This window comes from Lepus europaeus, chromosome 4 (genome assembly GCF_033115175.1).
Source record: "Lepus europaeus isolate LE1 chromosome 4, mLepTim1.pri, whole genome shotgun sequence".
Lineage (NCBI taxonomy): Eukaryota > Metazoa > Chordata > Mammalia > Lagomorpha > Leporidae > Lepus > Lepus europaeus.
This window is the reverse complement of record NC_084830.1, coordinates 76,015,109-76,029,531: the sequence shown is the minus strand read 5'-3', so window position 1 is coordinate 76,029,531 and position 14,423 is coordinate 76,015,109. Positions and strand designations below refer to the sequence as shown.

Sequence of the window (14,423 nt, the reverse complement as noted above, 5' to 3'; positions counted from 1 at the left end):
TTCTGACATCAAGGTTAAGGGTTTTTCTAAAATGGCAGAGTGCTCTTTGCACGTCACATCCTATCAGGGAGATATACTGTGACATCCCTGGTGATATTAACCTTCATTTGCTTATCTTTGGTAATGTTTGCTAGATTTCTCCACTGTAAAGTTTAGTAACTTTAGATCACTCACCAAAGTGAGCAGAGGGGTTGAATTAAGTAACATAGAGGGACTACCTACATATATTACTTAAAATTCTTCCATAAGAAAAATTTTTTTCTTCTATTATTCACTTATTTATTTACGTTTCTGTTGTCTCATATATCCTGTATATTGGGTTATAATACAATATTCGATTATTTTATTCCTTAAATTGTTCTAGATTTGGCCTTTGGGAACTCTTTTAGGTTGACTCCTTCATATATTTGACATATCCCCATCCTTTTGTTTTTTGATAACTACCTCACTTTCTGATAGTATAATATGTACCAGGATCATATTGAATTTCCCTTGCCCCAGCCCTGGTATTAGTTGTCTCTTCAAGGAGTCAGTGTTGCTTTTAGAGAATGGTATTTAGAGAGGGCCGGCGCTGTGGTGCAGTGGGTTAATGCCCTGGCCTGAAGCGCTGTCATCCCATATGGGCGCCGGTTCGAGACCTTGCTGCTCCACTTCCAATCCAGCTTTCTGCTATGGCCTGGGAAAGCAGTAGAAGATGGCCCAAATCCTTGGGCCCCTGCACCAGCATGGGAGCTTCTCTCTCTCTCTCTCGGCCTCTTTCGGCCTTTCTCTCAGCCTCTCCTCTCTCTGTGTAACTCTGACTTTCAAATAAATAAATAAATCCTTAAAAAAAGAGAGAATGGTATTTAGAAACCATGTTCTGGGAGCTGAGTATATTTGTTACTGGGTATTGTTTTTTGAAAGTCCTCTTACTGAAGAACAGGACTGGCTAATTTATGTATGTTTACTAAGTTGTGTAAATAAACCAATCTGGCACTGTTTCTGCATCTATCCTTTTGTATACATATTAAGTACATACTGGTGTCTCTTGACTAATCCAGCACATGGTAGGATTTTAATGTAGCTAGGTAAATGTAATGTAAATGTAAATTTAATGCAATATTTTGCTTAGATGTTCGTTTCATGTTCTGAATGCCGTAACTATTGCAGCTTTTCATTTTCCTAACATTCATATTTAATTCAGTGTAATAGATTGTTGATATTTTATTCATATTGATTCATAAACAGACTATACTATCTTTTGGAAAATCACTGTGATTTGAAAAAGAGAAACCAGGTAGCCTGTCAATTTTTTTTCTTTTTTAAAGATTTATTTTATTTGAAAGGTAGAGTTACAGAGAGCCAGAGAGAGGGAGAGGGAGATATCTTCATCTTGCTGGTTCACATCCCAAATGGCTGCAATGGCCAGAGTAGATCCAGGCCAAATCCAGGAGTCAGGAACTCCATCTGGGTTTTCTACGTGGGTGGCAGGGGCAATTATCTGCTGCCTTCCCAGGTATATTAGCAGGGAGCTGGATTGGAAACGCAGCAATCAAGATTCCAGTTGGCACTCTGATATGGGATGCTGGTATCACAAGCAGTGACTTAATCTGTTGTACCACAATGCTAGTCCCAGAAAACTCCTTTATTAAGTCACCTGTCGGGGCTGGCGCCGTGGCGCACTAGGTTAATCCTCTAGCTGTGGCGCCAGCATCCCATATGGATGCCGGTTCTAGTCCTGGCTGCTCCTCTTCCAGTCCAGCTCTCTGCTGTGGCCTTGGATAGCCGTGGAGGATGGCCCAAGTGCTTGGGTCCCTGTTACCCGCATGGGAGACCAGGAACAGACTCCTGGCTCCTGGCTTCGGATCAGTGCAGCTCTGGCCATTGTAACCATTCAGAGAGTGAACCAACGGAAGGAAGACGTTTCTCTCTGTCTCTACCTCTCACTGTCTATAACTCTACCTGTCAAATAAAAAAAAAAAAGTCACCTGTCTACTATGTTAATTTCCTAGTTACTACAGGAATCAGTTGATTAGATATCAAGTCCTCTGAAAGCCTCTTTTTTTAAAAAAAAAACTTAGTATTTGAAAGGCAGAGAGGCAGAGAAAGCAAATTCCCTCTGCTGGTTCACTCCCTAAATGGCCTCACTGGCCTGAGCTGAGCCGATCCAAAGCCAGGAGCCAGAAGCTTCTTCTAAGTCTCCCACGTGGGTGAAGGGGCCCAAGGACTTGGGTCGTCTTCTACTGCTTTCCCAGACCATAAGCAGAGAGCTAGATTGGAAGTGGAGCAGCTGGATTTGAACTGGCGCCCATATGGGATACCGGTACTGCAGGCAGCTGCTGTACCTTTATGCCACATCGCTGGCCCCTTGAAAGCCTTTTGTAAAAATAGTGTTGGGGACTCTGGATAATACCCATTATGTTGAGCAGCATTTTGAGACAATATTTATATGTGCAATTTCTTATTTTAGGTTGAGAAGGAGGTAACATTTATTCATTACCAGATACATATCAGCTACTGTGCTGGTTACTTTACAATATATAATTGGTCTTTATTCTCAGGCTGGAAAGACTATAAGGAATAGAGACTTTGTATTTTATTGATAATTAAATCAAGATCAAACTGCTAACAGGTAGCAACTAATCTTTGAATCTCAGTGTCTCTGATCTCAAAGACTGATCATTTTACCACATGAACATTTTAGGTAATGGTGAATCATTTTACTCTGCTAATAAAGACTTTGCATGTAATCATTTTGAAAGATTACATTAATTTTATAAACACTCTACTTTTAATTTAAAGGATTGAAATAACAACTGCTAGAATAACTACTATATACTGTGGTGAAAAATGTCAAATTCCTTTTACAGTGAATTAAATGTAAACTCAATGTTTTCTTCCTACAAAGTGCATTTATCATGATTTGTCATTTATCTACAGGAAAAGAGAAAGGAATCCCATGGATATATTTGACATGGCTAGACATCGATTGCAAGCTCCTGTTAGAAGACAGTCGCCTAAAAGCTTAGATGTCACTACTTTGCAGAATATTCATGATTTTAATGAGCTGAAAGATAGAGGTGTGTAGTGGATCGTGTACAAAGAGTCATTTGTACCCTTTTTCTAAAGTAAAATTTCATTTATGATGCATATTTTAAATTCAGTAAATTAAACTTCAGTATATTCTAGTTCTTCAGTTTAGCAGGCCAGCTAAATATTTTCTTTTGGAATGCATATAGCTGCAAAAGCTCAGGGTTGAAGAGTTCACAGAGACTAGCATGAAGTATGGAACTTGGCATTAACTGAGGAACGATAGGAGAAGTTGAGCTTATGAAAGAGACTGAGGGAGAGAAACCAGAAAGACTGGAGGAAAAGTAGGCGAATGTTGGATCCTGAAAGCTGAGGGAAGAGAGTGAGTGTAATATGGAGAAGTGATTGCTTGAAATGGATCTTGAAAAATGTCATTTGGATTAGAAGTGCTGGTGACCTCAACTTTATTTTTTTTTAACAGATTCATTCACTTATTTATTTGAAAGGCAGAGTTACAGAGAGAGAGAGGCAGAGGCAGAAAGAGAGATCTTCCAAGTGTGGGTTCACTCCCCAAATGACCGTGACAGCCAGGGCTGAACTGGGCCAGGCCTACGCAAGGAGCCAAGAGCTTCATCTGGGTCTCCCATGTAGGTGCTGGGGGCCAAGGATTTGAGCCATCTTCCACTTTCCCAGGCACATTAATAGAGAACTTGATCAGAAGTGGAGCAGCAGGGCTGGCGCTGTGGCGCAGAGGGTTAGTGCCCTGGCCTGAAGCACCGGCATCCCATATGGGCACCGGTTCTAGTCCTGGCTGCTCCTCTTCTGATCCAGCTCTCTGCTGTGGCCTGGGATAGCAGTAAAAGATGGCCCAAGTCTTTGGGCCCATACACCCACGTGGGAGTCTTAGAAGAAGTTCCTGGCTCCTGACTTCAGATCGGTGCAGCTCTGGCTGTTGTGGCCATCTGGGGAGTGATCCAGCGGATGGAAAACCTCTCTCTCTGTCTCTACCTCTCTCTGTAACTCTGTCTTTCAAATAAATAAAAATAAATCTTAAAAAAAAAAAAAAAAAGTGGAGCAGCTGGGACTAGAAACGGTGCCCATGTGGGATACCATCCCTGCAGGTGGCAGCTTAATTTACTACGCTGCAACGCTGGCCCTCAGCTCAATTTTTTGAGTGGACTGATGGGATAAGAAGCCAGTTAGCTTTGGAATGTGGATTGATGGGCAATATTTTAGAGGCAGTAGGCATAAGACTACCTTTGGAAGAAGTGTTTGCTGGGAAGAAGAGAGGGCTCAGTTGCTGAGGAACTAATGTAAAGAGCTTTAGCAGGGAAGGTTTAGGATACAGGAGAGGAAGGAATGATCATTGAAGGGAGCAGCGTGTGGAGCAGGCGAGAGGACATCTAAAGGATTTGAGGGATGAGAGTAGAGAGGAGATTCCTGAGGCCTCTTAGAGGGAGTGGGCGAGAAAGCTTAGTAGAAAAATGTGTTGTCTGTGATTCTCCTTTAGGACTAGAGGAGGCAGATTTGATTATTGGATGTGTGGTCATATGACATAGGCTAGATAATCTACAATTTAAACTTCCATTTAAAAAATAACACCTACTTATTATAGGAAATTCTAAAGAGAACAGGGAAAACTATTAACATTTTGCATGTTCTCTACTGTTCTGAGCATGTTTTAAAGAAAGTAAAGCAAAAGAAGATTTAATTATTATTTCTTCATCTCTTTTTTCACTTAGTATCATCACACATACTGAAGGTTGTTTTTTTTTTTTTTTTTTTTGTCATTTATTGATTACTTAGTACCTAGTCATTATATTAAGCCAGTTTGGTCTCAGTGGAAACTATTTTCTACTATAAACTAAGATGTTATTTTTTTATCCTCATTTTCTCAGGTGTGTACATGTTTCCTAGAGGCAACATAACATGAATAATTTCATCTCTCTGGAGCTCACAGAATGTGTGCTTATGTATTCTCATGTTTTTAAAATGCCAGTTTGATTTCCAGTATTTCACATATATTGATGTATGTATGTATAAGCTCTTTGAGGTCTTCAGTTTTTAAGAATGAAAGAGGTCTTGAGAGCTAAAAAGTTGATATCATAGAATTGAGCCATTCATTTCCCTGTTTCTACATCTTTTGGAGGCTTTCTGTTAGCCTATGACTTGGTTGTTGGTATTGTTTTTTACAGAGAAGAAACAGTCTGGAAATGGTGAAGCCAAAGTTCCAATCCAAGTCTGTGTGTAGAGCCTCTTCTGTTAACTGTGTTCCTAACCAGTTTCTTCATTGTTCAAGATGTTCCCCATTTTCACTGTGGCATTCTTGGGATAATTTCTGAAAATCAAATTTTTCATATATATATATACCTATATATATATGTATATATGTATGTATGTATGTATATATATATGATCATTACTTTAAATTGTGTCCCAGCAATATATTTAGTAGCTCAAATAGAAATAATACTTTCATGGCTTACTGTAAAAATAAGTATTTAATATTTTTATTCAGATCAACTGATAGTCATGAAATTATGGCAGAGGTAAATTCTGAAACCATCATTTTCTTCAATAATGAATCCTTCCTAAAGTTCCAGCCTGTCTACATTTACCTTGCTTTCTGAATGATACTCATGAGGGCTAAAACACTAATAACATCATTTCGAATAGAGTAACATTTTTTCATTTTTCAGTATATTTTAGGGATCAGCTATGATTACAGTGTCTCATGACTTGTGTAGTAGCCATGACTAACCACATGGATTTGCCTGCATGTAGTTGCCCTGATGTGTGTCCTAGGTGGCATCTTGAGGAAGTGGGGAAGATAGGGAAGGAGAGTTCATCCACAAGCTACTATTTGTTCTGGTGATTTCCTTAGAGTGTGGATAAGTTTATGAAAAGGAATTTACTAAGAATTTTAATTTTGTATTCTTTAGTTCTATAGATATTTTAGTGTCCTTTTTCTTTGGTAATGTTCTGCTGTTTATATCGTTACACCTGGTAGTTTTATAAAATCTCATTTGAAAATAAGGTTTAACTTACTGTATTTTTTGCACCAGATTCAGAATCACGAGTTGACCTGAAATGTATGTATCCTGATCCTCCAAGAGATCATCACACCTTAGAGATCCAGCAGCAAGCCCTGCTACGAGAGCAGCAGAAGAGGCTGAATAGAATAAAAATGCAGGAATGTGCTGAGGGTGAGGGATAATCATTACTATTTCAAGTGATTACTAAAGATCTCATTTATTATTTATTTGAAAGGTAGAGTTACAGGGAGTGAGACAGAGAGATAGAAAGGCCTTCCATCCTCTGGTTCACTCCTTAAATGGCCGCAACAGCTGGAGCTGGGCCTATCCAAAGCCCAGAGCCAAGAGCTTCTTATGGGTCTCCCACGTGGGTGCAGGGGCCTAATCACTTGGGCCATCTTCCACTGCTTTCCCAGGCCATAGCAGAAAGCTAGACCGGAAGAGGAACAACCGGGACTAGAACCAGTGCCCATATGGGATGCTGGTGCCGCAGGCAGAGGATTACCTACTGAGCCACAGTGCCAGTCCCTCATTGGCTTTCTTTTGTATTAATTTCTGTCTCAGAGAGCACCCTCCCTCCCCTCAACTGACTGACTCGTGCTTATGTGTCCGTTTTGGCTGACAGTCCCAGGAAAAAACTAAGTCCCAGAGTAGGTTCTGATTGGTTCAGCTGGGGTTGTATACTCTATAACAAGAAAGATTTAGTACTTTATCCAGGCCTGATGACATCTGCACCTGGAAGTGGGAATGAAAAGAAGAAATGCTAGTCAAAGACATTAGTGCCTCACGTGGAATTTCTCTGCTGTTTGGGGGTGTATGTTTTAGTTTTGGTACCTCTGTATACCATTACATAGGACAGTGACTTCAGTCTTTGAAGGCATTATCTCTATGTACCACTAGATAGGGCAATGACTACATCTTGTATCATCAACCAATCAGCAGATACTAAGTGCCTACTAGGGTTACAGGTACAGTTGGAGAATTCACTGTCTGAAATGCTTGGGACCAGAAGTGTTTCAGATAGGAACTTTTTCAGATTTTGAAATATTTCTGTAGGCCTTATTGGTTGTGCATCCTTAATCCAAAAATCTAAACTTTTTGAGCACCAAAAACTTTTGAATTTTGGATGATCAGCCTATAATGACTTGGTTATGAATGAAATAGGCTACTGCTGTCAAGGAGCTTATATTCTGTTCGAGAAGTTAGATGCTAAGTGAGTAGAAATGTGATGAATATTATAAGTGAGGACTTGAGGGTCCCTTGGGAATGTGAACTGGGGCTAGTGGGCATTGAGGCAGAGTGGAGCTATGTGTCTCAGACATGTGGACGGGCCCCTTTGATACTGAGATGTACCACATGGCCCTCACATCGTATCTCACCAGTTTGGCTAACCTTCAGGCCTTTGGGTGTGGCCATCATGAAATGAATAATAAAAGCACAATACTGAGGTAACAAAAAATAAAGGGGATGGTCCTACCAGATTTTTTTTAGGAATATTTAAGATCCTACCTTGCTAGGCTGGCCTGATTTGGAGAATTAAAGAAGGTTTTTTGACCTCATGAGATGGCACCACAGGAGTAAGTGATGTGACACATAGGTCAAGTCTTTGATAAACATTTGTATAAGAAACATCTTCCATCCATCTGGTACTGGATTTACAGTAATAGCTTCATATGTCACCCTGTGACAGCAGAGTAACCCAGGTTCTACACTTAGTGTAGGCAGATTATCATAAAAGAGAAGCAAGTACATTTGTCAACACTTACACCCAGTTAGGTAGCAGTTTCTTCAGATGTTTAAAATGATATGATCTTGTGGGAACTTGGCAACTTAGACTAATTAAGCCAAAGGTAGTCCCCAGGTAGATATAGGTGCATCTTGTCACTGAAGGAATCCACCCCTACATTAACTACCTCTAATATTTCCAGCAAATACTGTGATGATGTGATTCCTGAGAAGGAAACAGTCACGAATATGGCTGTGCAGTATTTTGAGAAGGGATACAGGTTATCACTGACAGCCTGTTTATTCCCAGAGTCTGCATGTGAAAGGACAAGGTGCACTATTTAGAGGAACATGTAGGAAAGCTGTCAAATTGGAGATCCTTTGGGATACCTGATCCAGACTCTTTGCCTCTGAAACTCTACAAATGTCTAGGATTTAGCTTACATCAGTTCTGTGTGAGGGAGCCCTGCACTTAATTACATTCAATTTTCTGTGCATCTTGTAGAAATATGACTGAAAGTGGAAGAGAACCTGGCATTAATCATTTCTTTCTTTCTGTAGGCATTTGTTTTATTTCACAGTGATTTCATTTGTTATATTCATTAATGTGAGTAGGAGAATTATCTAACTAGAATGGATAAAGGGTTGTATTTCTTTTTATGAATAGTATCTTAAAAATATTCTGAGGTGTGGTAGTTGAAAAGTAATTTCCAGTAGAAAACTGATGATAAAAGATAAGCTCAAACTTATTGAACATTTTCTAATCTTTTAATTTCTTTCTGTTCTCATTGATTCCAGTTGACTTAGATGCCAGAGGAAGAGAGCATAGAATGGTAAGCAACCAGTTATACTTTTTCAGGTTAGTTTTTGGGAGATAAAAATTTTTAGGAATATGATAAGTTTATATTCCAAATTTTGAATTTTTCAGAAATGTTGAGTTAAAAAAGAAAGTTAAATCTTTTCTCATCAGTATGGTGGGTAACTAGAGAAATATTAGTGTATATGCATATAGAGATGATATATATATATATGTATATATATATATATATGATCTATTTATATGAAAGGCAGTCATAGAGAAGCAGAGGCAGAGAGAGAGAGAGAGAGAGAGAGAGAGAGAAATATCTTCCATCCGCTGGTTCACTCCCCAAATGGCTGCAATCGCTAAAGCTAGGCCAATCTGAAGGCATGAGCCAGGAGCTTCTTCAGGATTTCCCACATGCATGCAGGGGCCTGCATTCCCAGGCACATTAGCAGGGAACTGGTATGCGTGTCCTTTTGTAAGAGGAGACTCATATTTAAAGGCTTGTTACTATCTTGCCTAGGGTCACATAGCCAATAGATAGTAAAATCTAGATTTGAGCCCAGGCCAGACTTAAGGGCTCCGTCTCGTTGAAGCCTGAGATGCTGTGGCCCCTGTTTAGGAAGATTGTGCAGATCAGTAGGTTTCTCTATATCTGGTGGTCCTATTTTTTAGTTAAAATCCTGGATCAGTAACAGATTTTGCTGAGTAGTAGTTGGGCATAAGTGCATCATCATGGTTGTTACAAGAAAGCTTAGACTTCTGATCATTCTAAAACTGAATATGTGGAAAACACAGGGTGCAATTTGGCCTGATTGTCAAGAAGATAAGGCTCGGGTAGACTTTGATGTCTTGTTTTAGTTATGTGAAGGACTGTGATGCAGAATGTGGGCAGTGTGGGACATGCTGAGCACACCTGGTTCAGCTGCTATGCCTATCATCACCATTATTAGCATGCTACAGAGCATACATAGAATCAATGAGTGGTACATTAAAAAGATTAAATTCAGTATATAGAACTCAGTCTAAGAAAACTTTGTGATAATGAAAAGTATGTGTGAATGGAATTTGCTGCCTTAAAAATTAACTGATAGGGGCTGATGTTGTAGCAGAGCAGGTTAAGCCTCTATCTATGATGCTGGCATACCATATGGGCTGCCAGTTCAAGACACTGCTGTTCCATTTCTTATCCAGCTCCATGCAAATGTGCCTAGAAAAGCAGCGGAAGATGGTCCAAGTGCTTGGGCCCCTGCACCCATGTGGGAAACCTGGATGAAGCTCCAGGCTCGTGGCTTTGTCCTGGACCAGCCCTAGCCACTGCAGCCATTTGGGGAGTGAACCAGCAAGTGGAAGATTTCTCTGTGTATCTGCTTTTCTCTCTGTAACTCTGCCTTTCAAACGAATAAAAAATAAATCTTAAAAAATAATTTAACCGACAGCTCTCCACCAGAGTGTTCAAGCAAAGCCCAGGAATCTTAGGAGGAAGTTCAGGGAGATATCACTGGATACCTTCAGGTTCCTTCTGACACTTAAGGAACGTGATGCTCTCTACTGAAAAATTCTCTATTTGTAAATTTAAGTTAACTCTCATTTGGTAGCTCATCATAGCAAGGTCAATGCTACCATTATTTTCCCCCCTACTATATGCCCATTATATCTATGCTATGTGATCATGACATTTGCTGTAACACAGGACTCTCACTATCTGAGGGCAGTCTATGGGATTATGGATTATGGTTTACTCCAGAGCAGACTCTCAATTCATCTTTGTATCCCCAATTTCTAGCATAGGAGAGATAATTGTACCATAAATATTTGTTGAAAGAGTCAATGAGTCTTGAGAGTGATTGAAAGATTTTTAATGTTTAGTTGGGTTCATTGTTTCTCATTAGCAGTAATGTGATCCTTTTCTTTGACTTAAATCACAAGGAGGCAGGAAGGAATGGAGGGAGTTAGGAAGTAAATGTCTTTGCTTTCCAGAATCTTTTGTCCTGGTAAGTCTTCTGCTGCTCTGATGGGGATTCTATGTGTTAAGCCTTTCCAATATTTCCCAGGTGTTGGAAGCAGTCAACGCTACCTCTCTGCTTGTCCTCTTGGTTTTGTGGGGGCATCATAGAAACGCATGTGGCCTTTTAGTACTAATTAGTTTTTCCACACAGGATTAATAAAAATAGGCATTAATACATGATGTTTCTTTTAGTCCAGAGATGTCAGTAATGATCTCTTGAAAAATTCATTATTGGAATCTGATAGTGCCTTTATTGGTGAGTATATTTAATTTACTAATGCTGATATTTAAATATGAAATACTTATTTTAACTGCCTTTTTCATACTGCAAAACCAGTGCTATTCTAAAAGTGGTTAAAAGGAATATTCTGTTTTACCATCTTAATGAACATTCATCAAAAGTAGCTTACAAAGTTTCAAAATTGGAATTACTATTATGAACTTTAAAAATCACAGGATTAGTTTTTGAGAAAACCTATTCCTGGATGGATTTTCATAATAGCTGTTGTCCTTCAAGAGGTGACTGGTTAAATAAACTCCGGTGCGTCCATTCTGTGGCACACTGCTCCACAACAGAAGGAGCAAACTTGAAACACACAGTAATTCTTCAGGCAAATATGCTGAGCAAAAAAGCGAAACCCCATGACAAGAACTGAGAAATGGAGAACAGATCGATCATTGTCCAGATTTAGGAACAGGAAGAAATACATGTGGTGAAAAAGGGCACATGAAGGATCCTTGATTGTGAGGGTGAATACACAGATACAACCAGAAAATAGGTTAGTATAGAGCTTATTGTACTTGCACAAACGGGTAAAAGTGAAACTAGTGAAAATTGAATATCAGTGCACTGTATCATTATCAGTATTCTGGTTGTGAGTTCTGCTGTACTGGTTCTACTGTACTGTACATTTTAAAAGATTTATTTATTTGAAAGGCAGAGTTACACAGAGCCAGAGACAGAGAGATCTTCCATTCACTGGTTCACTCCCCAAATGTCTGCAATGGCTCATGCTGGGCCATTCAGGAGACAGGAGCTTCTTCCAGGTCTCTCACGCAAGTGCAGGGGCCCCAGCACTTGGGCCATTTTCTGCTACTTTCTCAAGCCATAGCAGAGAGCTGGATTGGAAGAGGAGCAGCTGGCTCTTGAACCGGCGCCCATGTGGGATGCCAGCACTGCAGGCTGAGGCTTTACCTGCCACGCCACAGTGCTGGCCCCTGTACTGTACTTTTGTAAAAAGGTTACCACTGGGGGAAACTGGGCAAAGTGTATAAGGGATCTCCTAGTTATTTCTTATAACTTCATATGAATATGTAATCTTAATAAATGGTTCAGTTAAAGTCAAGGGAATATTCAGTTTTCACAACATATGTGAAAGTGCCTTGAGATCTTTTCTTTCCTAAGACTATAATACACCCTTATAATTAGTAACTCTGATTATAAACATTTCTGTTATCCTAGGACCATCAGAAAATTATCTCTTCTACAAACTAGTTGTATTCTATGCAAATTATTTTAGATTTCCATGTGATAGAATTTTCAAATTATTTAAAAATAAAATGCTAAGTAAAATGAGTTTACCTCTTCCAAGGAAGTTGCACTGGAAAGCATGAGTAAACCACTAAGACATAGGGATGAGAAGATATCTTACTTATGGAGGCATCATATGTTGAAATGTTGACCTGGTTTTGTAATAATGAAGATAGTCTAGGCCAATCAAGATGGTGTCTTGGAGTATTTCATTGTAAAACCAGATGTTATACTAGACCAAACATACAGTGGTATATACTTTTGGCTGATGCTCACTGCAGATATTTTGTGGTCATGACTGTTACCACTTCTCTAATGAATACAAGGCTGATGGTTTCAGTGTTTTTGTTGTTTTGAACACAAAAACATAAAATTTAGTCTTAACCATTTTAAATTGTACAGTTGAGTCGTTTTAAGTATATTCACATTGTTATGTAGTGAGTGCCACTATTCATCTCCAGAACTCTTCATATGAAACAGCAATTCTCCATTCCATTATATTTTCCAATTCCATGAATTTGACTACTTTAGGATCTGTTATAGGTGGAATCATATAGTATTTGTCCTTTAGTGGGTTATATTATTTAGAACAGTATTGTCAAGGTTCATTCGTGTTGTAACGTGTCACAATACTCCTTCCCCTTTCTGAGGCTAAATAATACTCCATGAAATGAATATACCACATTTTGCTAATTCTTTCATCTGTTGTAGACACTTGAGTTGTTTCCAAGTTGAGAATAATATTACCATGAATATGAGCATACACATGTCTGTTTGGGTCATTGCTTTTAACCCTTTTTGGTATCTCTCCAGAGCTAGAATTGCTGGATCATATAGTTATTTTATTTTTAATTGTTTAAGGAATTGCTATACTATTTTCCACAGCAGCCATACTATTTTGCATTCCCATCAACAGTGCATAGGATTTCTAATTTCTTCACATCCTCACCAGTACTTGTTACTTTGTTTTAAAATATCCATTGTTATAGGTGTGAAGTGTGATTTTGATTTACATTTCTGTAATGTTAGTGCTGCTGAACATCTTTGCTTGTGCTTATTGACTATTTAAATATATTCTTTGTAAAAATGTCTATTCAAGTTCCTTGAAGGTTTTTGAACTAGGTTGTTCTAATTGTACAGTTGCAGAAATTCACTATATATTAATCCCTTATCAGATCTATGATTTGTAAATGTTTTCTCCATGGTGGGTTGCCTTTTCACTCCAGATTATGCTGTTTCATGCACCTAAGTTTTCAGTTTTGATGTAGTCCAATTTTGTTTTCCTTTGTTACCTTTGCCTTTTCTGTCATCTTCAGAGAATCACTGCCAAGTCAAATGTCATGAAACTTTCAGCTTACGTTTTCTTCTAAAAGTTTTATAGTTTTAGTTTTTACATCTAGAGACCTAACAAAAGAGTGTGTCAAAATACATGCAGCATAGTGCCAGTGTTGTGGTGTAGCAAGTTAAGCCATCACTTGTAATGCTAGCATTCCATATCATAGTGCCAGTTTGAGTCCTGGATACTCTACTTCTGATCCAGTTCCCTGCTAAGGCTCCCAGGAGAGATGGCCCAGGTGCTTGGGTCCCTGCTACCCATATGAGAGAGATCAGCATAGAGTTCCTGGCCCCAGATTTCAACCTGGCCCATCCACACTGTTGTGGCCATTGTATCCATCCATCCCCCCCCCCCCCCCGTGCGCGCCTTTTCAGATAAATACACCTTAACAAATTAAGGAACAAAGTCAAACAAAGTCTGGTCTCAGAACATAGTAGAAATAAACTAGAAATCAGAAAGATTGCTGGAAAACCCAAAATATTGGAAATTAAACACTAGTTTTAAGGTGTGCAGCACACCTTAAAACTCCTCCACAGTGGAGAAATAAAGCAATAAATAAGTGGATACATTTTGATGTTAGTGCCCAAGGGAGAACATCAGAACTATGCAAGGGCATCCTGAGGACCTTGTAACTCGTGGAGACCTGGGATGGCAGCAAAGACAGTCATAACCCTGGCTCTGCAGCTGGAGGGAATCCCCTTTGCACAGGAAAGAGTAAATAGGAAAGCCTCAGCAGAATCCATCTCTAGGGATAATCCTATATATAGGGGGTGACCCTATAATTGTATACACAGGGGTGAAACCCAGTTACCACAGATTAGGAGCCCAGTAAAGAGGAACTACCTGGAGTACTCATGGAAGCTTTGCTTCAGAGAAGAAACTCTTCCCCCACCCAACTCCATACAAAAGGAGTCACTTTCGGAATCCATACTGCCCTGGGGGAAAGAAGCACTTGCACTGGCTTGGAGGCCACAGAT

The 14,423-nt window shown here is 39.4% G+C and overlaps 1 protein-coding gene across 12 annotated transcripts in view; it reads left to right on the top strand.

Annotated features, from left to right (window-relative positions):
- CSPP1 (centrosome and spindle pole associated protein 1) overlaps positions 1 to 14,423 on the top strand; it is a 142,548-nt gene that overhangs the window by 115,269 nt on the left and 12,856 nt on the right. For all 12 annotated transcript variants that reach the window (XR_009865718.1, XM_062188396.1, XM_062188397.1 and 9 more), the window contains 4 exons: positions 2,920 to 3,059; positions 6,075 to 6,215; positions 8,568 to 8,602; positions 10,772 to 10,835. Coding sequence is in view for 11 of the 12 variants with exons in the window: in XM_062188396.1 (XP_062044380.1) it covers positions 2,920 to 3,059; positions 6,075 to 6,215; positions 8,568 to 8,602; positions 10,772 to 10,835 (380 nt within the window). In the remaining variant the exon portion in view is untranslated. The remainder of the gene's footprint in view (positions 1 to 2,919; positions 3,060 to 6,074; positions 6,216 to 8,567; positions 8,603 to 10,771; positions 10,836 to 14,423) is intronic.